This window comes from Mirounga angustirostris, unplaced genomic scaffold (genome assembly GCF_029215605.1).
Source record: "Mirounga angustirostris isolate CCGP_5_RB_7025 unplaced genomic scaffold, mMirAng1.0.hap1 SCAF_6, whole genome shotgun sequence".
NCBI classification, from domain to species: Eukaryota; Metazoa; Chordata; class Mammalia; order Carnivora; family Phocidae; genus Mirounga; species Mirounga angustirostris.
Genome location: NW_026991714.1, coordinates 101,373,384 through 101,400,593, shown reverse-complemented (window position 1 = coordinate 101,400,593; position 27,210 = coordinate 101,373,384). Strand labels below are relative to the sequence as shown.

Genomic DNA, 27,210 nt, shown 5'->3' with positions numbered 1-27,210 from the left:
AGAAAGAGTGTCTGTGGCCAAATTCCCTTTTAGACACCTGAGCCTACTGGCTTTGTAACTGGAGAGACCTGTGTCCTCCCCACTCCCATCTTCCCTGGGGAGACACCGCCGGCCCTTTCTCTGGCCCTCCACCCTTGCAGAGACAGCAGGGACATCTCAGGATTTGGATTCCTTGGTTTGCAACTCCCTAAGTGTGAGGCTGGGCTGGGTTCTGCTGCGGTTGGCTGGCGTTTGGCGCTCTCATCTAGCGCTTCCCTTTGAAATCTACCCCCTCCTTTTTTTTTTTTTTTTTTTCCGTTTTCTTTTTTTCCTTCTTTTTTTTTAAACCAGGTATGATGATGTCAAACGTGATGCTGATGCTACAGTTACAGACACGGCCCCTGCTGGCGCAGCCTCTCTGATTCTCTCTCCCTCTCCGCGTCCAGCGCTGGGCTTTTTCAGACAAGTGCATCTCCTAACCAGGTCACATTTCAGCCGCGACCCACTATCCGTCTGTCACCGGAGTCAGACCGCAGGAGGAGGGCGGAGGAAGACGACGGCGTTTGCTTCGCCAACCGCGGGGTGGGAAGAAGGACATTAAAATCCTGCAGAAGTCAAGACCACCCCCCACCCAGCTCCCGGTCGGACCCTGACCACGATGCGCGCCCCGGGCTGCGGGCGGCTGGTGCTGCCCCTGCTGCTCCTCGCCGCGGCCGCCCTGGCCGAAGGCGACGCCAAAGGGGTCAAGGAGGGCGAGACCCCCGGCAATTTCATGGAGGACGAGCAATGGCTGTCGTCCATCTCGCAGTACAGCGGCAAGATCAAGCACTGGAACCGCTTTCGAGACGTGAGTCTGCAGGGCCGCGAGGGCCAGGGGCGCGGGTTTGGGGAGGAAGGCTCGGAGCGGAGCCCCGGGCGCCGGGAGCGGTGGCGGCACGTCGCAGCCAGCCGCCCCGCAGCCCAGCCCGCTGACCGCACCGAGAGTAAACAACGCGCACCCACCCGCTCCCGCCAGCCGTCGCCGGCCGAGCTCGGCGCCCCCTCCTCGAAACCGCCCCCCCCCCCCCAGGCCCGGGACCCCAAGCCCTAGAGCCGCCCCGGGCGAGTCCCGGGCAAGGAGTTGCTCCGGGGGCGCGCGCTCCAGACGCGGTCTCCACTGCAGGTCGGGCGCCGAGAGGGGCGCGGGATGCAAGTGGGGGTGCAGGGCGGGAGGGGTGGGGACCCTGGCTGCGGCTGAACCCCCGACCGGCTCCCCCACTTTTTTGGTGGAAAAAAAAGAGGCCCCCCAGGCCTGCCCCCAGCCGGGTGGATGCTGCAGGCTCCACATACGGGGCACTGCAGAAGGGGCAGGTCTGGGTGCGGCCGGCCGGTAGGTAGCATCGTCTTGCGCGAGTGCCCTCTATTCCCACCTTGGGCTTTGGGGGAGGGAGGACAGAAGGGGACAGAGCCCTTGGCTGGGGCTTTGAGTTGGGGATGGGGGGAGGTGTCCTAGCAGTCCTCATTAGGCGACATGGTGAAAGGCGTGTCCATGATTGGGGGCAGGCGACGGCAGTGAAAATAGCTGAGGCCACCTCCGGGTGGCCACTAGAGCCAGGTCTGGGGTCCCCGTGCAGAGTGGCGCGAGATCATGGAGGTTGGTTTTCCAGGAGCGACCTTTCGTGGGGGAGCCGGGCCTAGAGAAGGCAGAAGCTCCGATCCGGAGGAAAGACTCCGCAGCCCCGTGGGCTTGAAAAGCAGAGGGGAAAGCCCAGGAGCTGGGTCTGGGGTCCCTTTGGGGACGGGGACGCCTGCCCGAACCCTGGCTTAACCTTGGGCCGAACCTAGCCTGGTGGGGGTTGGGGAGGCGACTGCGGACTAGCCGGGCTTGCTGCAGCACTTTGTTTACGAGCACCTGTAGATCAGAGGGGAAACCGGAGGCTGCGTTCCCAGAAGGGGGAAGTAGGAGCTGGGGTGGGGGGTGGGGGGGCGGGTAGCGGAGGGCGTGGCTGGAACCCAGAGAAGGGGGCCGGGTGTGAGGTGGAGGATGGGCCCGGATGTGGATGCACCGGAGGAGAAGGCGGCTGGTCCTGGCCACCTAGAGCTCTCAGATGCCTGCCAGTTCGCAGAAAGCCTCTAATACGACCCCAATTCTCGTTTTTCATTTGCCAAGTTCCCTCATCGGGCCCACCTGGTACAACACTGGCCACACCGTGACCTTTCTCATCTTCTCTTAAATTGTGTGCATGCAGAAGTTCCTTAGAAATGTGTTTAGGGGGGCGCCTGGGTGGCTCAGTTGGTTAAGCGACTGCCTTCGGCTCAGGTCATGATCCTGGAGCCCCGGGATCGAGTCCCACATCGGGCTCCCTGCTCAGCAGGGGGTCTGCTTCTCCCTCTGCCCTCTTCCCTCTCGTGCTCTCTGTCTCTCATTCTCTCTCAAATAAAAATAAATAAAATCTAAAAAAAAAAAAAAAAAAAAAAAGAAATGTGTTTAGGGGCGCCTGGGTGGCTCAGTCGTTAAGCGTCTGCCTTCGGCTCAGGTCATGATCCCAGGGTCCTGGGATCAAGCCCCGCATCCGGCTCCCTGCTCAGCGGGGAGCCTGCTTCTCCCTCTCCCACTCTCCCTGCTTGTGTTCCTGCTGTCGCTGTGTCTCTGTCTCCGTCAAATAAATAAATAAAATCTTTTTTAAAAAAAGAAAGAAATGTGTTTAAAACGCACATACTTCATATGCTCTCCAGCAAAATGATGGGAAAAGGCAGAGATATGGATCTTTTTGTTATCGTGAGACAAGTGACAGTTTCTCTTCAAAGTCTAACCGGTAGGTTGTAATTCATCAGAAAGGATCGCATGCAGCCAGGTCATCTGGGGCAGAGGGGCCTGGGACCCAGTGTAGGCAGTTTGCCCCACCCACGGCTGGTCCCTGCAAGGGAGGCAGGAGTCCCTGCAAGGCCTTTTCCGAGGCCCCAGCAGGCCCAGCACAGATTAGCTGCAGTCTCCTGCCCCTGCCTGGGAAGCAGCCCCACCACAGCAGCGAGGGGGTGGCAGCAGGCTGGTCCATCCCAAATCCATGTGTCACCGGTCCAGGCCTCCCTCTGACTAGCCGGCTGTTTGATCTTCCAAAGTGGGACTGGTGAAGGTCAGAGGGAAAAGAAATGCTTATCAGAACAGTAAAGGTTTAAAAATAAAGATGCCTCCCCATCTCCCTTTCTCTACCTGCTTCCAATAGCCAACTCTGTAGGTGAGGATAAATAACTGACTGCTTGACCCCCTGGCACAAGGCTGCCCACCTGTCTCCCTGTATTGGTGCCAGTCATTTCCTCCTTCCTCCCATGCTCATCAGAAGAAAGGATAGGATTCACCCCATAGGATTCATGGAAAGCTTTAGGGTATGTATTAATTTGGGTGGACTCAGGCTTTTATAGGGTAGATGTCCTCTAAAACCCCATTTAAGGAAGCCTTGGCTGCGGGAAGACAGGATCAGGGAGAGAGGAGGCCAGGGAAGGCTGGGCAGGAGGGTCTGGCTCTGGGGATCCACTGGCAGCTTCTGCAGAAGGGCAGGAGGCTGCTAGCTCAGAGCCACTGCATTGCACAACTCGAGAGGTGCCACAGTGTGATGGTGCCCCCTGGAGTTGTGCGGTGCTCACACTGTCTACAGGGACTCTGCCAATACTACGGACACTTCTCATCCCTCCTCTGTTAGTAGACGCCCCACTTTCTACTCTAAAGCCCGAAGGCCCTCTCGTTGGGCACAGAAGCAAGCATAGGGCTTTATATACATTTCATCAGGCTAGCTTTCTTGAAAATGTGTTCCTTGGATCCTCAAAGGGGAGATGGACGTCCTTTTGAACCTCTAAGGTGTTGCCAGGTTGTACCAGAACCTTGTTCATAACCACAAAATGGCGCAGGCCCCCAGTTTGCCTGAGTAGAAGGCAGGCAAGAGGAGTGGAATGTTCTTGGGCATAGGATGGAGGAGTCAGTACTGTAGATTAGGGGCATGTCTCATTAAATGGTGCCGACTGAATTGAGGGGGGAAGATTGAGGGCATCATGTGGAAGAGGTCAGGAGGACAAAGAAGAAGAAAGCATAGGCAGGTGCTCCAACCTGGAATTGGTCTGAGCTGGTTAGGGGGGGAGTTGAGTTTAGCATTCTTTCTCTGAGCGCTAGGATTATAGGGAGGCAGGATTTACCAGCAGAGTAATCCTCCCCTCCAGTGGGTGCAGGGTTGCGCATCCTGTGCTGGGGTAGATTTCCTCTAATGCCCAGTGCCTCGTGCCAAGGAGGAGAGAATTTCATGCCAGAGGAGAGGGGGAGGTTGTGATCTAGCTGTGCCCTCCCCTGGGCAGGCCTGGGCCTTTCAGAGGCCTGCTCCCAGGGGCTATTATCTCTGGCTTCACTCCCTGCAGAACCGGGTGGGACTTGACTGCTGGTCTTCAGAACAGAGCATCCAGGGCCTCGTAGATAGAGACGGGCACGTGAGAGGAGCCAGGCCCATTACACAGCATTCTTCCGGGCAGGCTCCAAGAGCCGGGCGAGGCAGCACTGAATGTTCTTTTTCTTCTTGGCTCTTCTTCCCTACTTTGTACTCCACTTCCATTAAAATTTCATGAGATTGACGGGCGTCTCGCACGGTGCCTGGCCCCCAGGAGGCACGCAGTTAACGTACGTTGAATCACTGATTGCAGTGAGCGCTGGCTTGCAGCTGGGGTCCCTGCAGTAAACACGTCCCTGCATCGTCTCTCGTGCCCCTCAACCACCCTATTTATCGTTCGTCATGATCCATGCATTCCGCGGTTGAAGAAACGAAGGCGCAAAGAAGTTAAGTAACATACCGCAGGGCCGAATAGCTAGAAAGTGGCCGAACTGGGATTTGAATCCAGGTCCTCTGGTTCAACTCTGCTTTTCAGGGCACTCGAGGCCTAACCCTTAGGGACAAATGGGAGGGAAGAGTCTACCCTGAAGAACAAAGTCTACCCCAGCTTGTGCCCTTGGAGCCTCAAGGTTGCCCTGGGCTGGAGCAGCACCTCTTAGGAAGGGGGGCCAAAGCCCTCAGTGTCTTCACCAGCCTGCTCCCCACCCCTTACCCTAGCGACACCCCAAAGGCAGCTCTCTACCCAGGAGAGGCAGGAGTGCGGTGTGCTGGGAGAGCCCTGGCCTGGGAGCTGGAAGGCCTGGGTGCGGGTTCAGGCTCTGCCACTGGCTGGGCACATGATGCTAGGGACGTTGCCTTCCCTCTCCGGCGGGCAAGGAGACCAAAACCGATGCATCAGCATGGAGGCCTTTTGTCACAGGGCTGGAGGGCATCCATTTCAGGCAGGACTCCCCAGCCCCAAGCCCCCACAGAAAGGTACCCGATGGACCATCATCTCTGGGGCTGGTCAGTCTCCGTGAGAAAGACACTGATGTGTGTTCCCTCATTCCCTGCAGATCTGAGCATCTCCCCTGCACGAGGGGCTTCACCTTGATCCTGGGGCCTGGCCCGGGAGAGTAGTGCTTGCTGGCTACTCATGACTCTCAGATTTTTATGATCACCAAGTAAGCCAGTAACAAGGTTTAGCCGCAAAGGGGCTCCCTTCTCCCTGCCCCTCCCCTGTCCCCATACCACACACCCAAACCAATGCAAGTGTGGGAATGAGCAGCACAGATGTTTGTAAGTGTGGGTGCGTGAGAAGAACCCCAAACTGGGTCAGAATGGATTCCATAACTGGGGCTTGGGGATGGGAAGGTGAGTCCTTCCCTGGCATCCTCCTCCATTCTGATTTTGAATCCTCTCCCAGCCGGAAGGTCTGGCATCTCCCAGAGCCGTGTCAGCATGGTGAGGGACTCTTGAACACCCAGCAGGGCTCCAGCCTTGGGGAGAGAGGGAGGGAAGAGCACTCTCTTTACCTGGAGAGGCTGTTGTGTGGTCCTCTCACCTTCCAGGCAGGCTGAAGAGGGTGGAAGATCAACACCACCCCCTCCCATTCTCCAGAAGGTCTGAGGCTGTCTGGAAGACTGGAAGAGCTCTCTCCTACCCCATGCCCCAAGGGCCCTGGGAGAACACTCAGCTCGTCTTCCTCATGAGAGGACAGAACTAGCTGTGTGACCTTGTGAGAGCCACTTCACGTTTCTGGCCCTTGATTTTCCCAGGGGCTTAATCGGCTGGCTGAACAGAAGCCTCTACAGAGCCCTTAGCGTTCGTTCTATGACTGCAGGAAGATGGTACTAGAGCCAGTCCACAGCCTCTTCACCTGCAGACATACCCCCCCCACCCCTTCCACAAGCTGGGCAGTGGGCAGCACCAAACCAGGATAGGGTGTATATTAGCCAGAGACAGGGAATGCTGAGGAATGGGGCCTAATGGCATCTTGGGGCGAGCACCAGGAGATCGTCATCCTACCCTGCATAGGCTTCCCTGCAGGTGTAACATGGTCTTCTTTGGGCGTGGATGCACCACTGTAGCTCACTAGGCCCAGCTGCGGGAGGTAGGGCGATGTGGTTCTGGAAAAGGGACAGCCTCTTAGCTCCTAAGGGCTCAACCAGTGTTCATTTGCAGGTATAAGCCCCTCCCCCGGGTTCCTGCGGTATTTATTGGTCAGAAAGTCATTTGGCACACCTTAGTGCTGCCTCGTGGCCTCGCTTACACTTGCACTTGTATCTGGAGAGTGCTCCGACTGGTATTTTAATGTGTGCTTAGCACGTTCCTCCCATAGTTACCAAGCCCCTGAGGGCAGGACCTGGGGTTAGACTACTTGTGTACCTTACCTCCCTGTCCTTGGAGCATTGCACAGGCTGTGTGCGCACACTGTAGGCGCTCCAGATAAATGCATGCATTATGGAATGTGCCAGAAAGGATCTCAACTAACTCGTCCTGTGATCTGGGGAGATCTCTTTGCTCTTTCTGGACCCTGAAATGTGGAGACAGTCAAACTAGAACCCTGGCACCCTGACTCTCCAGTGATTCATTTGTAGGATAAGGGAGTGAATGACATCTTGAAGGAAGGTTGTCCCCTCGCTGTTCTTCCGCCCCTGTGTCTGTGGGCCTGGGCCTGGCTGCAGCCAGCTTCCCCCTTTCTGCCTCCCACTCATCCTCAATATGCCTACGGAGCAATCCATCCATCTATCAGGCCTGGGAATAGGTAAGCACAGGACTCCCGCAGGTGGAGAACGGATTCCCCAAGGCAGGGCATCCTGCCCCTCCAGCTCCCTTCATCAGAAAAGAGGTCAAGGCTTCACTCAGCTGGCAGGACAAGCCAGGCCTGGCCAGTGCCTTACCCCTGCCTGAATGCAACCCTCTGGCTCGTGTTCCCTTGCACAGGCTGGAGCACATAGAAGAGTCTGAACTTACTCAGGTTCTTTCCCCGCTATCCTCAGAATTCTCGGTTTGCAAGAGCTGGGAGAGGAGAACTGTGCAGCCTCAGCAGCACTAAGCCCCTACCTTTTCCAGATGGAGACGCAGACCCAGAGAAGTGCAGGCACCCGAGAACCCTTCTCCCTTCTCAGCCCAGGATTCTTTCCCCGCACCATGCCTGTGTTTCCGCAGAGGTTTAAATCCTTAATCTGGGCTTTAAATCCTGCCTCCCCACTCATGTTCCAGAAGGGAAAACAAGGTCTCAAGGCAACTCAGAATAGAATTTCAGGCCCCATCTCCCTGTTCTCTGCCCTTTATGGCCCCCTGAGGCTGCTGCTTAGAACCAGAAACCCAAGGAGGGTGGGGAGGAGGATGGCTGAGATGCCCCGAGTAGGGGAGAGGTCAAGCCCATGGAGTGGGGGCATTGCTGCTTGCATACCTGAGGCCAGGGGGAGCCCCTGGCATGCTGGGAGTGATAAGCACATTTTTGCCCTCCAAGGAAATTCCTCCAAGGGGTGGGGTGGGGGGGGAGACCGAGAGTCTCCCAGATGCCTGTCTCCTTCTGTTTGTGCAGGCCTCACCCAGAGCGTCTGCCACCCCCTCCCAGAGGGGGACAAATATTTAACAACTGCCCCTGTTTTCACGTCCTCCACACGGCGGCCACAGCCTCCTCAAGGTGCCTTCTGCCTGGGCATGTGACAGAGGTGTCTGTCCTCAGCTGAGAAGGAGCCTAGATGGCCCCCCTTTGGCCCCTCCCCATTCCTTTCTGGGCTCCTCACTCCGTGCTCCTCTGGCTGTTTGCAGGGAGGGACGAGAGAGGCCCAGCCACAAGTGCCCCCACTCCTGGGCCTTCTCCAGGGGCCTGGGCTCCATCGGAGGCTCCCTCGCCTGAGGAATGAGGCAAAAATAATGCCGGGCACAGGGCCTTTCAGAGGTTGAGAGAGGCCTGGCCCACTTCCATTGTTAGAGGTTCTTGATCTAGTAAAAAATGAAGAAATGCCATAGCAAGATTGCAAAAGTTGTGCTTTATTGAAAGTCTCATGATGAACATCTCGTCCTGTTGGTGTGCCTCTGTCTCATTTGGTGACAATGTCAGAAGTCTATACTGGAGGGCCCTGATGACCGTGAGATCCCAAAGTGCCTCTGGCCCATCCCTCCCTGAGGCTCCCACCGTGTGTGCCGAAGAACCCAGGCTTCGGTGGTCCGGTTTTGTGGCTTTTGAAGTCTAGAGCTTCATAGTTCATCCAGTCCTCTGAGACATTGCCCTGGGTCCCTCCACAGCTCAGGGAGGAAGGCAAGGGAGTCAGCCCGTTTCATAGATGAGGAAGTGGGGCCCGGGGGCCCGGTCAGGGCAGTACTGGAGCCTGCAGACTTGCTGGCAGAGGCAAGGCCAAATGGGGACCCCATGCCCTGATTCCGGACAGTCTCCCCATCACGCTGTGATGCAAAGAGGCAGCGGAGGTTTGCCCAGGTGCTCTTAGTCCAATCAATCAGGGCCTTGAGGGGCTGCTCTTCTTTGGCTACAATCACTGCAGGGTCCCGTCCTCCTCAGCAGATGGAGAGGCTGGGAGAGATTGGGTTAATTCAAGCTGTGAAGTGAGCGGGTGATTTGGGTGCTAATGAAAATGACAGGAAGTAAACAGCGCTTGGAAACACCCAGCATGTGCCCCCTAAGCCCGGCTAGGCCTGCGCACTTGCCACCATCTCTCCCCCAGCTTGGCACAGTGGGCCCTGTCTCCATGGCAACCGCGCTGAGCCGCAGAGATCAAAGCAGGAGATGGGTGAGCTCCAAACCAACCAAACCAGGGGCTTAGGAAGGGGTTTCTGGGAGGCGCCTGGGGAAGGCGGTGTCCAGGTGTCTTTCCCCGCCATAGCCAGCGCCTCCTCTGGCTCCAGGACGCCCTGCTGAGGGCTTGGAGCAGAGCTGGTGCGGTGGGCGGAACCACCCCCAAGCTGGGATCGGACCTCTGGGTCCAGCCCCTGGCCTGGGACTTTCCTCATCTGCCAGAGTTTATGGGTTTATGGAGCAGCCCGGAGCCCTGGTTAGGGACACAGATTCTGGAATCACAGTGCTGGGGGTGCTAGTACTCTTCTGCTGTGCAATTGACATGTGATCCTGCATAAGTCACTTCACGTCTCCAAGCCTCGGTGTTATCATCTGAGAAGTGGGGATAACAATAGTAATTTTTCTCTTGGGGTTGTTGTAAAGAGTACCAGAGCCAATGAATATAAAGTGCTCAGCATGGGCGCCTGGGTGGTTCAGTTGGTTAAGCGACTGCCTTCGGCTCAGGTCATGATCCTGCAGTCCCAGGATCGAGTCCCGCGTCGGGCTCCCTGCTCAGCAGTGAGTCTGCTTCTCCCTCTGATCCTCCCCCCTCTCATGCTCTCTCTCTATCTCGTTCTCTCTCTCAAATAAATAAGTAAAATCTTTTTTTAAAAAAATAAAGTGCTCAGCCCAATGCCTGCCACGTGGTAATTGCTGAAAAGATGTTAGCTGTTATCAGCAGTATTTTTACTATGGGCTAGGTGCTGGGCATAGACGGATGAATTTTATAGGGTGTCTGCCCTCCAGGAACTGGCCATCTCAATCGGGCGAAGCAACAGCATTGTGTGATGTAAGTGGGACAATCGGCCTGAAGGAAAGCTGGGCTTGGGGCTGCGTTAGGGAAGATGATGCCCGAGCTGGGTTTTGAAAGATGAATAGAAGTCCTGGAGCCGGATGCAGATACACATCCCGCATGAGGAAGAAGGCTGTGCCGAGGTCTGGCCATGCTGAAGCCTCTGCTGGAAGGACATGGGGCTGGCATAGCCAGGAACAGATCGGGAGAAGATGGACTTTCTTCTGTAGGTGACAGGGAACCAGTGAGGGTTTTGTTTTTTGTTTTTTTTTTTAAGATTTTATTTATTTATTTGACAGAGAGAGAGAAAGAGAGAGAGAGCGCAAGCAGGGGGAGCAGCAGACAGAGGAAGAAGCAGGTTCCCCGCTGAGCAGGGAGCCAGATGCAGGACTCCATCCCAGGATGCTGGGATCATGACCTGAGCTGAAGGCAGACGCTTAACCGATTGAGCCACCCAGGCGCCCCAGTGAGGGTTTTTAAATATAATATTTATTGTAGTTTTTCCCCTTCATTAGAAAGTAAAACATATTCACTGGGGCACCTGGCTGGCTTGGTCGGTAGAGCATGTTACTCTTGATCTTGGAGTTGTGAGTTCAAGCCCCGAGTTGGGCCTAGAGCTAACTTAAAATTTTTTAAAAATCTATAAAAATTAAAAAAAATAGAAAGTAAAACATGTTCACATTTTAGAAAATTTGGAGAATTGGGAAAAGGCAGAAAGATGTCAAAATTCTCTATTTCTGTCCCCCGGAGGAAATCACCATTAATTTTTTTGGTATGAATCCTTTGTACCTACTAACCTTTAAGATTTTTTTCAAAAATGAGAGTGAAGTATATTCAGTGAAGGGTTTTAAGGTTGGGATTGTGTCTGGAAGGATCCCTGCAGCTGCAGCGATGTGGAGGACAAAAGACAGGGAGACCCCCGGGGACACCACAGACTTGAGGCCCTCACTGGCAAGGCGGGATGGGGAGGGGACCCAATGGGGGGAGGGCCGGTTGGGGAGAGCCGGGTGGGGTGGACAGGATGTGGGGATGATAAGGGCGGCCTTGGCCTCACTCTTGTCAGCTTGGAGAGGGTGCTGTGATGAGCACTCCAGGGAGAAGGCTGGGAGCCCGGGTTCCAGTGAGTCAGCCTGTGCCTCGCGCACTGAGCATCTGCTTTGTGTGAGAGGGAGGGAGTAGCTGCTCTTTTTCCTCCCCGAGGCCCCATGGTGGAGGTGACGATGCCAGAGGAGATGAAGAGAGCGTTTTTTTTTTAAAGATTTTATTTATTTATTTGAGAGAGAGAGAATGAGAGAGAGCACATGAGACGGGGGAGGGTCAGAGGGAGAAGCAGACTCCCTGCCGAGCAGGGAGCCCCATGCGGGACTCGATCCTGGGACTCCAGGATCATGACCTGAGCCGAAGGCAGTCGCTTAACCAACTGAGCCACCCAGGCACCCGAAGAGAGCATTTGAGACCTAAGATGCAGAGCCGGCAGGACCTCACCCCTGAGAGCAGCCCGGGACCCGTGGGAGCTCTGGCAGCTCTATCTCCTGGAAGGTGCCACTGGGCTCAGGTGGTTCTGGGCAACAGGCAGTTGAAACGCTCCGCAGGTGATTCTACTGTGCAGCCATTGCTGAGATCCACATGGCACAGAGGAGGGCTCTCCAGCCCAAGGCTGCAGAGTGAGCCAGGCTGAGAGCGGTCTCTGCGTGCAGATTGCTCCCCACCCCTTCTGCACCCCCTTCTCAGTGCAAGACTGTTCCTCTCTGAGTGAGAGAGGCCTCCGCTATGCAGGCCAGGTCAGCCAAGGAATCCTGGCTCGGCTCTTCTTCTGTCTTCTGACCCTTGGCCAGGTGCTCTGCCTCTCTGGGCCTCAGTTTCCTCCTTTTCTATGGGGTTGATCCTACTGGTCCTGCCTGCTTCACCGCAGGACCACTGTGCGGAGCACCGCTGGGCACAGGGGGTGGTCACGGCGGCTGAAACCAACCAGGTAAAATAGATGTGCTCTTTCTTTGCCCAGAAATGCAGATCTCGGCCCAGGACCCACCTTCCCTCTGGCCTGGCCCTCGCTCCAGAGCACTGGAATGGGCTCTTCCGAATCCTTGTTTCTCAGGGGAGGACATGATCGATGGGCAGCAGAGCACGGACAGAACCAGGCCCCCTGTTTCCTGAGAAGACCCTAGTGCCTTTATGGGACCATTTGTCACAACTGCTAATAAGCCCACTCGGGTGCCATAAATAGACACCATTGCATTGAAGGGCATTATTCACACTTGCCAACTAACATCTCCTTTTCAGCTTATAGATGGTGCCTGCCCACACCCGACCTCAGGGGCCCCTAAATGTGTCCCTGGGCTCTGCCCCCATGCTGCCCACAGGACCTCATCACCCTTCTCCGAGGGATGCCTCAAGGGCAGTTCTCCTCACACCGCACTGGTCTCCGCTGTCCCTGGGGCGGGGAGCAGGGAGCTCTGCCTTTTCCACATGCAGGAGCTTTGCATGGGGCCTCTCCTTGCCCATTTCCTGCTCCTCCACCAAGAGTCCTTGGTCTCTTCTGCTATGACAGCTTTTATTAGGTGAGGGCTTTCTGGACACCAGGTACCCCTGAGACGCCACCTTTAATCTCTGAGGAGTTTCAGGAGATGGATGCTGAGTTCCTAAAGGTCAAGGTGTGCTGGGAAGGGGAGTGTGGGCATTGTGTGACCCCGGGCCCTCTCTTTTCCTCATCCCCCTCTCTGGCTGGCTGTTCCCACTCTCCTGGAAGCGAGGGCTTCTCGGACGTGTCAGGGGTCGGGGTGGGGGGGCGGAAGGCCTGGGCAGAGTGAAAGGTTAGGAGAGAGAGAAAGAGGAGATGGACGAAGAGATGCACAGAAACACACACGAAAGCAAGACAGGGAGGGCAGAACTGGTGCAGCGAGCCCCTTGTGGGGAGAGGTCTGCTGCTCTGTCTGCCCTCCTCTTCCTCCCCAGCCCTGCCTCGCCCTGTCTCTCTCTGTGGAAGAGACAAGAAGGCCAAGCCTGAGGGAGGGCCTTGGCCCCCAGTGTGAAAACTGGGGGCTGCTCACAGAAGTGGGCTTTGCTAACCTCATTTCTGGATACAAACCATCTGGCATTGGGTGAGCTGCCTCGAAGTGTCCTTGTTTCCTACGCACACCCAGTGTGCACTGTTCCTCACACGTGCGTGCATATGGACACGTGCTCACAGATGGGACTTGCACACCTGCACATCTACGTGCTCTAGGACATGTGCTCACGGGTGTGCATGTGTGCACCTGGGGCCCTCACGAATGCACACGCAAGGGTACACACGTGGCCACGGCGTGCTCTACCTGGGTGTGATGCCCACTGCCTGCTTGTTCCTGGCCCGTTCCTGGCCTTTGCCCAGGAGGCCGTGCTGATAAAGGCCCTTGCCCCTGCCTGTTCCTCTGATGCTTGTCAACTTCCAGGGGAGATGTCAGTGGCCCCGGAGCCCTTAGGCTTTCAAAGCACTTGTGGATGCCCTCCTTTGTGCTTGTTGCTGCCCCCATGCAGGAGCCCTCTGGTGCAGCAGCCGCAGGTCCTCTTCTCTGGGCCAGACAGGTGTCTGGCCCCCTCCCACCCCCACCCCACAGTGTGGCCTCTGCCTCCCATCGCTGCACAGCTCTGATCCTTGGGTGGCTGGGACTCAGGATGAAGGGCGCAGCTGCGCGTGGCTCCTCATGGCCCTTGACCCCCCGGCTCCCGGAGCCCCGTGCAGAGGAGGCCGGCAGCTGGCTCCTTGGCACAGTCAGATTGCAGTCCCAAGAGGCCGTCCCCCAGCCTGCCTGGTGGAGCTTCCACCCGGAGCGCCCTGGGAGCTGTATGCTGGTTGTCAGCAGCCGCCTCTGCCCCATGAGGGCTAGTGGGGAAACCAGAGGGGGCTGGGGATTTGGTGCCAGGGAGCTAGGCTGGGTGTGAGCTGCTCTGCCTCTGGCCACAGCGGGGTCGTGGGCCCCGGGGAGGCCCCTGTGGCTGGAGCAGGGCGAGCAGCTGTCTCCGGGTGCCTTAGGTCTCGGAGACTGTGTGTTGTGGCCAAAAGGGAGGTCTGTGCTGGGCGTCGGGAGACCGGGGTTCTGAGACACTGGGATCTGGGGTGGGTCACCTCCGGTCTCTGGGCTGTTTGGCCTCTCCCTCACACACAGAGGGCTGGGCCAGATGATCTCCGAGGGCTTTCTCAGGATCTTCTGAATCTGAGGATTTGCAGCTGGGCCACGGGAACCGGGGAAACCAGTGACATTGGGAGGAACCGCGGCCCCCCTTTCTCTCAGTGCACTGTCTGGCCCCTACAGCAAAGTCAGACCTGGAGTGAACAACAGTCCCCGTGCAGTGGAAGAGAGCCCCCCGCCCTCGCCGCACTCACAGGGTGGCCGGTGGTGGGGGAGGGGACTGCCAAGGGAGGGACCCTGGCAGAGGGAGAGAGGGGCATTTCTGGGACACTTAGGGCACAGGCGTGAGAACCACTGTTCCCGGGCAGTATGGGTCCCTTAGACATCTGTCCTAATGGTCGGGCCAGGGCAATGGAGAGATGGGACCTCGCCCTCTCAAAGTCATGCGCCTCACCTCCGGTGCTCCTAGAACCAGCCCTGAGTGGGGCCAGGCCTTAAGCTCCCTGTAGTGAAGACGCAGGAATACTGTCGTCCAGTGGGAGGCCATAGAGCTTAGAGGACCGTAGCAATCCGAGAGCATTGCCCAGTGCCTGTGGTCACATGATGAGGCCCGCAGAGCTCTGGGCCCACACGGGCTGAGGGCGGGCATCACACTAAAATCCCCATCTCCTTCTCTCCTCCTGCTCCATTTCCCGGGGCCTGCTGCTGCTTCCTGATCCCCAGGAGGTGGAGGTGAGTACTGCCGGGGGGCCCCACACCCCACCCTCCTCTCTTTTCCCTCTCCCTGACTTCTCCTTCCCTGCAGCACCCAGTATGGGATGGAGGGGTAAGGAACATATGGGCGAGGCTGGAATAAGGATTTAGGGGGATAGAGTTCTGGGGGAGCTGCTGGCAGAGCTTGGGGGGCCAGGGGTCATCTGGGTAGCCACTGGGGTGATTGATGGCAGTTAGCATGTGGGAGCAGGTCCAGCCCTCCTCCCTCCTGGCCCTGGAGTTGAGCCTTGGCTCCAGGATCTAACTCTCAGCCCTTCCCTTCTTCCTTGCCGCCCTGTCCTTCCTTAGGATGACTACATCAAGAGCTGGGAGGACAATCAGCAAGGAGATGAAGGTAACGTGCCCCTCCTAGGTGAGGGACTATGACTGACACCCGTAAACACTTGAGACCCGCCGAGGGCACGTGCCAACCATGGCCTTGCGGGCTCTGTGGGAGCCGGGCCCTGATGGGAGTGGGGCTTCTGGAGCCGAGGAGCTTTGGTTCTCAGGGCTACTGCAGAGAGGAGCTTCTCGGCTCAGAAGTGGGGCTGGGGGCTTCCTGGGCTCTCTGGCACTGATTTCCGGGTGACCTGTGTCCTGGCCCTGTGTCCCGGCAGCCCTGGACACCACCAAGGACCCCTGCCAGAAGGTGAAGTGCAGCCGTCACAAGGTGTGCATCGCCCAGGGCTACCAGCGGGCCATGTGCATCAGTCGCAAGAAGCTGGAGCACAGGTGAGGGGCTTGGGGAGTGGGGGTTCTGGGGGTGTTGCTTAAATAGCAAGGGCTTGCCTGATCATCTCCTATGTGGCAGTTACCTGTTGCTGCAAAATGACCTACCCTGAAACCTTGTGCTTCAGGCAACAAATGTATTATCTCACTCAGTTTCTGAGGGTCAGGAATCTAGAAGTGGTTCTCTTGGACGGTTCTGGCTCAGGGTCTGCCATGAGGTTACAGTCAAGGTGCTGGCCGGGGCTGCATCATTTGAAGGCTGGATTGCTGTTGGCTCTAGTCACAGACTTCTCTCCATAGGGATGCTTGAGTGTCCTCACAACATGGTAGCTGGCCTCCCCTCAGCGAGGCATCCAAAGGAGAGAGAGAACAAGGAGGAAGCCACAATGTCACTTATGATCTAGTCTCGGAAAACATACGTTCTTACTTCTGCCACTTCTCTTTGTTAGGAGCGAGTCTCCAGGGGAAGGGAATTACATTCCATCTTTTGAAGGGAGGAGTGTCAAAGAATCTGTAGACATATTCTAAGACCACCATGCTATGTGAGATCCATCACCAAGCAGTGTGGGACTCAGGGAAAGGCATCTCCCCTCTCTGGGACTCGGTGTCCATATCCGTAAGACAAATAGGTTGGCCCAGATAGTTTGAGATTCTTTCCAGCTCTGACATGCAACGACTTAATGAAATATTTAGGTTGTAGCTCCTGAGGCTTGCAGAGGAGGGAAAGGTGTTAGCTCCAGCCCAAGGACAAGACCTGCCAGGATCCAAGACCCCTGGAAAAGGTCTCATTTCCCTCCCCTCTCTCCAGGAATGAACTCTTCCATTTTGTAAATGTTGGTGAATAACTCAAAGCCAAGCACCTTTGGGCGCCAAACAGAATGAGTCTCTGGGCCAGATACGGCCCACGGGCCATCAGTTTGCAACCTCTGATTTGGTGTGACCCCTTATGCAAGGTGCGACTCCTTTTTAAGTATTGCAGTCAGACCCGGAGTTGCTGCCTGAAGGCCCTGCTGGACTCGGTAACCACAGGAGAGGGGTAGCTGGGGGTCTGCACCCTGCCCAGTCGGCTCCATCCGCCCTTAGGAGCCGGAGGAGGGTCTGGCTGGGGCTGATGGGGAGGGTGGGCAGGGGCAGGGAGGAGGCTGCAGGTGCTATAGATCACCAGGGCCAGCTTCCTGTTGGAGCCAGTCTCTTGAACCTTCCCTTTGTGTTTCCCTCTCTCATTTTTGCCTCCACCCGCCCCCCGCGCCCCGTGCCCTCCCCATCCCTGTCCTCCTGTAGGATCAAGCAGCCTGCCCCGAAGCTCCCTGGAAACAAAGAGACTATCTGCAAGCCCTGTCATATGGCCCCGCTCGCCTCAGTCTGTGGCTCGGATGGCCACACTTACAGCTCGGTGGTGAGGAGCTCTGGCCCCAGGTGGGGGGCGGGATGGGGGGCTGGGTTGACACCCGAAGCCATGGGGAGCAGAGAGGACAACGAACCAGGGCCTCCGGCGGGGCTCCCAGGGCTGACACAGGCCGGATGTCCTCGGTCAGTGCATGCGGTGTGGCTGACCGTAGAAGGGACACCGGAGCCCTGGGCTGGGGCTAAGACTCGGAGCCAGACCCCACCCCCGGCCTGACGCAGGTGCAGGTGGGCAGTGGGGCTTGAAAGATGCAGGTGGGCAGGTAACTGCGAGTCAGAGCAAGTGAGGTAAGTCAAGAAAGTACCCAGGGCTCTGGAAGGAAAGAACCATGTCATCCAGTTGTCGGGGTTGGGGGTTGACGGATGGAGCTTTCCACGGGTAGATTTCCACCCAGAGGGGATGGTGTTCACCAGCAAGCACCAGGCATTCTGGGGCAGGAGAAAATAATTCTCCATGAGACAACCATGTGGGAGGGAATGGTGGTTGGGGGGAGTGAATCCCTACCTTATAGGAGTGTTATGAAGGTTAAGTGAGACATTCGTGAAAGCATTTTATAAATTCTAAAGGACCGTAGAAATGCAGGTGCTAATTGTGAATGCTGCTGCTAGCCACCAGGGCCTGAGAGTTGCTTGGTTTTTGGAGGGCACTGTCAGCTAGGGTTGGGTTCTAGGGCTTAGGAACCCTTTCGGGGTGACATGCAGATTTATGAGTCACAGTGTCACAGGCTGTGGGAAAGGGGGAAGTTCACCGGGAGGGGAGAGAGACTGCGCCAGAGGCTGAGGGCAGAAAGTGCACTGGGAGGGGCGCCTGGGTGGCTCAGTCCTTAGGCGTCTGCCTTGGGCTCAGGTCATGATCCCAGGGTCCTGGGATCGAGCCCCGCATGGGGCTCCCTGCTCGGCGGGGAAGCCTGCTTCTCCCTCTCCCACTCCCCCTGCTTGTGTTCCCTCTCTTGCTGTGTCTCTCTCTGTCAAATAAATAAATAAAATCTTAAAAAAAAAAAAAAAGAAGAAGAAGAACCTGCGCTGGGGAGGCGGGAGGGAGAGGGAGGAGGAGAAGAGTGCTGTCACATAGCCCCAGGGCAGAGCGAGATTTGGGTAGGAAGCTGTGTTCTGAGGGTCACAGAGCTGTCCTTCGGGGAGGTATAGGTCATCAGGAGGTCTGGCTTCCATCCCAGACCCTTGGCCTTGGGCAAGTCACTGGGCCTCTCTGAGCCTCCGTGTTCTCTGCTGAGCAGCCAGGGACCAAGGGAGATGCTATTAAACACTACACCCCTTCTCATTAGCTGTCATCCCACGGGGATGAACCAGGCAGGACCAGGGAAAACACTTTAAGGGCAAGGAGTGGATGAGACCCTCTCCGAGGCTGGCTTCTGCAAACAGCTGTGGCAGAGGGTTTTTAGTAAAGACAGGGAGTTAGCAGCTGTGAGCAGAGAGCCGGTGGCTGTTGTCCAGAGAGCTGGGCGAAGCCCATTGGAGGTAACCGTGGAAAGACCACTGAGGGAGGGGCCAGCAGCCAGTTCCCCGGGGACCGGGTGACTGTGGTAAGAAGGAAGATAGGCCAGAGGGCCAGGAGGCAGCTAAATAGGGGAGGTGGGTGGGTGGGGATAAGGGCGTGGGGGAGACTGGTGTCCTGGGAAAGATAAATGTGCAGAGACGTTAAGCTGGTGCAGACCAGGGTTCATGGGAGCCCCTGAATCCCTGGGAACCCCTTTCCAGGCCTGCTGTCCCCCCAACACTATGTACCTTTGGCCCCCCAGAGGAACCTGCTGTCCCTCCTGTCAGATGTGGCTGCCTGGTAGGCTCGAAGTACCCCCCTACAAGTAGCCATGGGTGAGCGCCCCCCAGTCACACAACCCGACCTTTCTTCTCATGCAGTGCAAGCTGGAGCAGCAGGCCTGCCTGAGCAGCAAGCAGCTGACCGTGAGATGTGAGGGCCCCTGCCCCTGCCCCACAGAGCAGGCCTCCCCCTCCGCCACCGACAGCAAGCCAGGTAATGCTGGTGCTGGGCCCCAGCCAGGCTGAGGGAGCCCTCCCTGCCAACATCTCCTGGGGTGCCTCCTTCAGGGCTCAGGGATGCTAAGAGAGGTTCACAGAGCAGGAAGGGAGAAGTGGCGAAAACAAGGACAGGCCTGAGGACCCGTGGGGCTGGAGGGCTTGGGTCTCAGGTATAGGGAGCATGCGCTGTGTGGTTTAGTGCTAGGGACTACGGGGGGGAGGAAGATGGGAGAGGATGGGAGGGGGCCTTTGATTTCTCACTCCCCTTCCCTTCTGACCACTGCCCAGGGTCTGGCCTGTAGGGCAGCATCCCAAGCTGAGACCATGCTGTGCTTCACCCCACCTTCACCCACGCCCCTTTCTCCCCATTCTGCCGACTGTAGAGACCTGCACAGGTCAAGACCTGGCGGACCTGGGGGACCGGCTGCGGGACTGGTTCCAGCTCCTTCATGAGAACGCCAAGCAAAATGGCTCGGCCGGCAGTGGGGCCAACCTGGCCAGTGGTACAGAAGCTGCTTGCTCTGCCTGGGTGGAGGGAGGGCAATGGGGCGACAGGTGTGCCCTGAGCCAGCCTGCCTTGTGTTCCCTCCTGCCAGACCCTGAGCCTCGAAAAGGGCCTAAACCCTGGAACAAGGAGAAGGAGACTTCAACTAGACAGGAGGGGTTTGGGTTAGCTATTGGAAGAACTTCTGCAAGTGGGTGGAAGGAGCTTAAACCCTAAAATGGGTAGCCAAGAGAAGGCAAGAAATTATCTTCCCTGAAGGGCTTTCCAAACAGGGTTTTGAATGGCTTAGGTGCAGTCCTGTGTATAGGCAGAGGGTCCGACCTTCGGCTATTCTTGAGTTACATTCTGAGCTGCCCTGACCCTGACCCTGAACAGATGGAGAGGTGGAGGGATGGGTGGACAGATGGATAGAGTGGTTTACCTTGAGTGTGCCTGAACCTGGCCTTCTCCCCAGGGCTGGACAAGAGCCTGGGAGCCAGCTGCAAGGACTCCATTGGCTGGATGTTCTCTAAGCTGGACACCAGTGCTGACCTCTTCCTGGACCAGACCGAGCTGGCCGCCATCAACCTGGACAAGTATGAGGTCTGCATCCGCCCCTTCTTCAATTCCTGCGACACCTACAAGGACGGCCGTGTCTCCACTGCTGAGTGGTGCTTCTGCTTCTGGAGGGAGAGTGAGTGTGGCCCCTGGCTGGCCCCCCTGCCCCTCACCACAGACCACCTGCCCCTCGCTGGCCCTGCCCCCTCATTGCCTCTCCCCCCCTCCCCAGCTCACCTGCTTCCTGCCCTCTCCAGTGCCTCATCTGTTGGAGCCTAGGAAAACCAGCACTTTAACTCCATTCCTTGGCAAGCTCCTTGGTGATCCAGATTTTGTGGGTCCTGAAGCATATGCACGTTGGGAAAGTTAAAACTATAAATGTGAAATTTCTAGGGCCCTTTGGGGCCTTGGAGAGGGCTGCTGGGTCCTACAGCTGAAGCCTATTGGCTTCTCAATGATTCCACTTCTGGGCACATCTCACATTATTTACCCCAAATCTGTGATCATCAGCCTTAGAGATAGGACATCATTTGCTAGCTTTCTATATCCTGAACCAGAGCTGGGCATGTGCTTGGAGACCATCCAGGCCAGGCGGCAACCGTCGTCAGTGGGGAAACTGAGGTTCCCGGGGGTCAGCAGGTCGGCCGGCCTGGAGGTAGGGGAGGCCCTGGTGCTCCGCCTTGGGTGTCCTGCCTGGTTCCCGCGCAGTCGTGGGCTGGAGGCAGTACAGCCTCCGCGGCCTGAGGCCCGGCCTTCCTCAAGGGCTCCACCAGAGGCTGGTTTGGGACGTGGGGCAAGGCACTGAATCTTTCCAAGTTCGGTTTCTTCATCCCATTTGGGAGATACCACCTGTGTGGGAGACTGTTGTGAGGGTGAACGGAGAAAATCTGGGTACAGAGCACCATGTCAACCACAAATCCATCTGCCGGTGTGTGGTGTCTCGGTCACTTTTAGGGACCCTGCCTGCCCCGCCTTCTGGCACTTTCACCTTCCAGGTCTTTGGAGCTCATTCTGTCCATTCTGTACAGCAGCCAACTTGGGCAGGAGCTGGAGACTGATCTCATTTTACCGTCAGCCCGGCCTCTCGCTGGGAAGGGCTAGGGACTTCTCACGGTGACAGGTTAGTTAGATTTGGCTGCAATTACATCTGGGCGGCTGCTTCTTTTTTTTTCTTTTTTTTAAGTAGGCTCCATGCCCAGCGTGGAGCCCAGCACAGGGCTTGAACTCATGACCCTGAGGTCCTGAGCTGAGACCAAGATTTGGATGTTTAACTGACTGAGCCACCCAAGAGCCCCTCTTTTTGAGCTTCTGTCTATCCTTCCCTCTGGTCTTATGTTTCCCCTTGGGTCTCTCCCCTGGGGAATCTGTGCACTCCACCTCCTCTTCTGGATCCTGTGTCCTCATCCCATGAATTCCCAACATCTCAGGGAGCCTTGGGCTTCTTGGGGCACCTCAGCCCATGCCACAGCCATGGAAAGGCCTCCCTCAGTTGGAGCTTTTTTTTTTTTTTTAATCTTGCAGAGCCCCTGTGTCAATTTTTGGGAACTTGGAGGGATCCGTGCATCCCATTACCACTGTGGGGCTTTCCCAAATCAAAGCCCGGGTATTTTCATCTTGCAGAGCCTCCTGCCTGGGCTTCCAAGCCTTGGGGGCCGCTCTGTGAGTCCGACCAGCACTATGGGATGGCCCCCATCAGAGACTGCTTCTCTCCCCACAGAGCCTCCCTGCCTGGTGGAGCTAGAGCACATCCAGATCCAGGAGGCTTCCAAGAAGAAGCCAGGTGAGGGGGCTGGCTGGGCTGGGCTTGGAGGAAGCAGGGGAGGGGTGCCCCAGGGTCCCCCTGAGGCCTGGAGACTCCAGCCCCTGGGCATTATGGAAGACGCTGAACCCAGAGGAGGCTGTGGCCTAGGAAGACAGGAAAGGGAACTCCCCTCCCATTCTTATCCTCATGGTGGGACAGGATCTCCCAAGCAGCCCCTCAATAAGTGCATTTTAAGCACTCATTTTGTGTCCATCCATTCTGGGTCTGGAGGATGGGATAACAGAAGGTTCCTAGAACCCTCCATTCAATTCACTTCAGTAGGGATGTATGTGCAAAACTCAGGTGAGTCCCCTCTGTAGCAGATGTTCACATCTGCAGCAAATACTCGAACGTCAGCCCCAGAGGGAACCGTAGACCCGGCCCAGATCGGAACTGATGGGCAAGACAGACTTGGTCCCTGGTCTCAGAAAGCACACAGGCTACTTGGGAAAACACAACACAGAGGTTGACACACCAAAAAGACAGAACCACCCACGGTCGCTCGTGTACGTGTCGTGCTGAGGGAGAACACCGTGGGTAAAAGTTAGCCTGCGTGTGTGCGACGGCCTCTGGGGGACCTGGTGTTCAAAGGAAGACCTGAGAGATGAGAAGGAGACCGCCACGGGCAGGAGAAAGCTCGAGGTTCTTGGGAAACAGAAAGGAAGGGCCCACATGGCTGGATCATAGTGGCTGAGGGGACAGAGGGCCACGAGGCAGATCCCATGGGACCTTGTGGCAACTTGAGAGCAGCTTGGTATCTAACTGGGCCCACACGACCAGCGCACATGGGACCCAATGCTGGAACCACCCCACAGAGCCTTGTGGACCGAGAGCCCAGTGGCCTTTGGGGATGGGTATTAGTGCTCCTTCCGCCCGGAAGCCCCGGTCTTCCCTCCTGGAAGCAGTCCTCTCGGGTCTGTGTTCCCTGAGCGTGCTCACTGGGCCTCAGGGTGCCCGTCCTGTAGTGCCTGGAACTGTCATTTCGATGTGTGTCTCACCCGCCTTCCCGCAGGGGCAGAGTCTCTGTCTGCTCTCAGAAGTCTGTGGGGTGGGCAGAGGGGCTGCAGTTCCAGGGCCTGAGGGAGAGCGGGTGGGCCCTGAGGCTGAGAGGAGAAGCCTGGGCGTTGCTGACAGCCGACAGCCCGGCCACAGGATCAGCTGCAGGAGCGAGGGCGTTGAGCACTGTGACCTCGGGGGGCAGCTTTTCCCGGCTCCAGTCGGCCGAGCCAGAAGAGATGCTCGCGTCCAGCCCTGGACATCTGGGCTTGTCGGGCGGCTGGTACCGGGGCTGGCTGCACTCTGGTGGGGTCTGGACCCTTGCTCGTGCCCCAGGCTCCAGGGCCACCTCTCCAAAGAGCTCACGCCCCAAGGCGCCTGCTTTGACCCTGCTGGTTCCTGTCACATTCAGGAAGCTTCATCCCGAGCTGCGATGAGGACGGCTACTACCGGAAGATGCAGTGTGACCAGAGCAGGGGTGACTGCTGGTGTGTGGACCAGCTGGGCCTGGAGCTGACGGGCACCCGCACGCATGGCAGCCCCGACTGCGGTAAGGGCCTGGCGGCAGCATGGGCACCCCCCAGCCCCGTGACCTGTCCTGGGAGGGCTCGTGGGGGGCCTGGCTGGGTGCTCCCTGCTGGTAGGGCGGAGAGGCTGCCAACGGGGTCCTAACCTGCCCCTCGGCTTGTTCCCCTCACAGACGACCTCGTGGGCTTCTCAGGGGACTTTGGGAGTGGTGTCGGCTGGGAGGATGAGGAGGAGAAGGAGACAGAGGAAGCAGGCGAGGAGGCTGAGGAGGAGGAGGGCGAGGCGGGCGAGGCGGACGACGGAGGCTACATCTGGTAGATGGCCCTCGGGGAGCCGTGGCAGGCCAGGGTGCCGATGGCCGGGGAGACGGGCCAGCAGAGACCTGGACAGAAGCAGGCAGCTTCCGCAGGGATCCGGAAAATACAGTTGGAAGGACCCTGGCTCCAGCGGGGAGGACTGGATGTGTGAGTGTGCATGGCACGCGTGTGGCCTCTGCGGCCAGGACGTGTGAATGTGTGTGAGTGTGGCATGCACTGACAAATGTGTCCTTGGTCCACACTGTTCCAAAGACCTCCTTGTTGTTTGCTTTCCATTTATTGTTGGTCTTAAAGTGCACACGCCCACACACATACACCCACCACAAGGTCAAAACTGAAGAAATGAGATGCCCCCTGCCATGTCCCCAAGCCCCCTCCAAGCCTGTCCCGACACCCTTGGGTTGCCCTGACTGGGGTTTCTTGTCTTGATTGCTCTCCTTGCTTCCAGCCCTGCTTCCTACTGCCCTTGCCTGCCCTCTCCCACCCCCCTTTTTAGGTGTCCCCATTGCAGAGAGGAGGGAAGGCAGGGAGCTGCCTGCTGGCTGGGGTCCTCCTGGAGCCGGGCCAGTGTGGCTGGGACACCCCCACCAGCCTCTGATGACATGGCTGGGACACCGACTACAGTGAGCCCTTTCCCTGTGCTGGACTCCCCAGCACCAGAGAAACTCTGCTCTCCTAACCCAAGCCCGTGGGAGCGAGGGTGGGAGCGAGGGTGGCGGAAGCTGAGAGGCTGGGGGAGGGCAAGGCCTGGCCGCCAAGCTGCTGAGGTGGAGCAGAGGGAGGAGGAAGAGGAGTGTAGATCTGGTGGTAGCTCTTAGGAGCGGAGGCTGGGTAGCCCTTGAGTGTCAGACCCTTGAACAGCCGGGCCCCTTCCTCTGGGCCTCAGGTGGGGGCCTGGTCTGGGCTGTTCCCTTGGAGGCAGTGGGCGGTGGTTATGCAGGTGGGTTCTGCCTGGCCTTGCGGGGCTCCTGCACTGCGCTCGTTCCCCTGGCCCCCCTGGGAGCCTGAGGTTGAGGCAGCAGGTGAAGACGCTGGGTCTCAGCCAGGGGTGTGTGTGTGTGTCTGTGTGTGTGTGTGTGTCTGTGTGTCTGTGTATGTGCGCGTGCATCCACCTCCTCTCCCATCCAGACCAATGGGAAGCTTGTCCCTGAGACATGGGGAGGGAGAAGCAGTGAAAAGCTCCACCTCCCGTGGCCTTTCTCCATCTCTCCTCCAGAGGGCTGCACCAGGCCCATTTCCATCCCCCTCCCCTGCCAGCGCCGGGACCTTCCCTCTGACCCCTTGGAGGGTCCCCTGAGGCTGCTCTAGTGGAGGGGCTTCTCCAGGCTCCGAAGTGTTCAGGAGTTGTGAAGTCAGAGGGGACAGGACTGGGGCCACACCTCCCTGTTCCCCCAAATCTCCTTACCAGCTGGGAGCCAGGATGGATGAGACCGGGCCCCATGTTTTGGGTTTCTTTTTGTTTTCTTTCCTAATCTGTCCCATTCTCCCCGTTGAAGCAAATTCCTTAACACTTTGGGTGAAGAATTTCTAACCTGGACCTGGGCCTCTGCTGCCCTTCTGTGTGTGGTGAGTGCAGTGTGTGTGTGTGTGTGTGTGTGTGTGTGAGCGGCTGTATGTGTGTGAATGTGTGTGAGAGCCTGGGGGCCACCCCCCGAGGGCCTGGGGTGTGAGGAGGGGTAGCTCTGTGGGGGCCCCGGGGCGAGGCTCCCTGGACAGGGCTCCAGCCAGTCCCTCCCCGGCTTCTGCAGCATCCGCTAAGTCTGTTGGACCTTATGGAAGAACCTCACCCTGTCTGCCCCTTTGACCACACCCCGGAGTCAGCATCTTCCCAGTCCTGTCCTGGGGAAAACAGCGAAACCACAGCTAGCCCCATGAGCCGCTTCTCATCCCGCAGCACAGGGTAGGGTGTCGCGCTGTCCCAGACCCCCCACGTCCCGTCTCCCGCCCCACCCCCCATGGCTCCCCCTGCCCTCCCACCTCCTCCCTCTGGCCCCGGCTCAGTTCAGGGAACCGCCCTCTGCTCCCTGAGCAGCCGCCCCTCCGAGCTACGTGAAGCTTCCCGCTCTCGCTAGGATTGGAGTCTGTCTGTCTCTTCCCTCTGCCCCAGCTGAGGCTTCTGGAACTGTCACTGGGAGCGGCTATTGAGGAGGCTGGGGCATTCCGGGGTGGGGAGGGGGCAGAGAGGAAGGGGCACCCCTCTCTCACTGTTGCCCTCCCCTCCTGGGGGCACAAGCTCTCTCTGTGTCTCTGGGTCTTCTGGTTGTGCACGTTTCTTATGACCTTGTAAATATGTTGTAGAAAGAAAGCAAAAGGCGTTGAATTAGACCCTGGTGGGACTCAGGGGTCCAGCCTTGCCCTGTCTCTGAAGCCCCCACCCTGCTTTTCACCCCCCTCTCTGAGACTGAGCCCCCCACCCCCAGAGCTAGGACAAAGCATCTTGTTCCCAGGGGCCTGACAGCCTCCAAGTGACTTCTTGTCAGACAAGCTGCAGGCTTTCTTGTGAGCAGGGTTGCAGGATGGGCCTTCCTTGGCTCCTCGGAGTCATGCCCTTGACCAAGCTGCCTGCCACCCAGCTCCTGCCATGTCCCTCTACATGGATATCCTCTCTCCCCTGGTTTAGGCAGGCAGTGGAATTAGGGCTCTGTTGAAAAGAGCTCAACCAAATTTGAAGAGCAGTTTCTTGCCTGGCCCCGGAGCTGCCCATGGCCGCCCCAGGCCTCCTCACCCACGGGTGCTGGGAGAGATGGGTATGTCTAAGATGGCGGAGTTGGAGTTGGAGAGAACAAATGTGCCTTGAGAGACCACTCAGAGGGTTCAGGGTGATGGGGAAGGAGGCACGGCACTCGAGCTCAGGAAGGAGGAAGAGGAAGGCGAAGTTGATGAGGGCACCATGGGGCATCATGACGGCCCCCTCTTGTCCAACTGGTGCTGTGACTGCAGGTGGTCAGTGGTCACACTTCGTTCCCCACACCAGCCCACCTGGTGTTAGTGGCCACCCATGCGCCTTTCATGAGCTCTGTCTGCTTCCAACTTCACCTCTGAGTGGGTGGGACCCACATGGGAACCCTCCATTTCACCAAAGCCTCACCGCAGCCCTTGGGGAGGACAAATGGCTAATCTGCTGACACCCGGCGCCATCGTTGTGAGGCTGTGGGCTGGCGGGGGTCAAAGGGAAGAGACACGGGGGGTAAAAAGGAGACTCAAGACATCCCGAGGAAGTCCCAAGCAGAGCAAACTGCTTTATAGCCTGAAGCCTACTTAAATTGTGTGATGTGCAATAACTGAGCTTAGAGTTAAGAATTGTGTTCAAGTGCTTGGATTTCCGTCTGTATATTTCAGTGCTGAAATCGTATCTTTCAGTAATTTTAGATGTCTTAAAAAAAATCGAAAAACAAAGTGTTAGACTGTGTGTGTGCATTGATGGGCACTCAAGCGTCCCGTGAGTCACCCCACCCTCTCCCTTTCCCTTGTGCCCTCAGTTCCTCACCCCTAGCCCCCCCTCCACTTGGGGACCCTGCCTCGTGTTGTCTTCATCTGCCTATTACTCAGCCTAAGGAAACAAGTACACTCCACACATGCATAAAGGAAATCAAATGTTATTTTTAAGAAAACAGAAAATAAAAACTTTATAAACACCA

The 27,210-nt window shown here is 57.5% G+C and overlaps 1 protein-coding gene across 1 annotated transcript; it reads left to right on the top strand.

Annotated features, from left to right (window-relative positions):
* On the top strand, nt 1-27,210 carry SPOCK2 (SPARC (osteonectin), cwcv and kazal like domains proteoglycan 2). The gene is made up of 11 exons (XM_045878028.3): nt 1-826; nt 14,731-14,739; nt 15,070-15,115; nt 15,378-15,492; nt 16,771-16,885; nt 18,769-18,883; nt 19,272-19,391; nt 19,848-20,066; nt 21,648-21,710; nt 23,140-23,277; nt 23,428-27,210. Exons 1-11 carry the CDS (start codon nt 638-640, stop codon nt 23,571-23,573), a joined length of 1,275 nt encoding a protein of 424 aa, XP_045733984.1. The 5' UTR covers nt 1-637; the 3' UTR covers nt 23,574-27,210.

Excerpts from the sequence above, each read along its gene's own strand:
- SPOCK2 (XM_045878028.3), top strand. The coding sequence starts at position 638 with ATGCGCGCCCCGGGCTGCGGGCGGCTGGTGCTGCCCCTGCTGCTCCTC. Across the intron at positions 18,884-19,271 it reads CGCCACCGACAGCAAGCCAG|AGACCTGCACAGGTCAAGAC; the intron begins GTAATGCTGGTG and ends TGCCGACTGTAG. Across the intron at positions 23,278-23,427 it reads GCATGGCAGCCCCGACTGCG|ACGACCTCGTGGGCTTCTCA; the intron begins GTAAGGGCCTGG and ends TTCCCCTCACAG.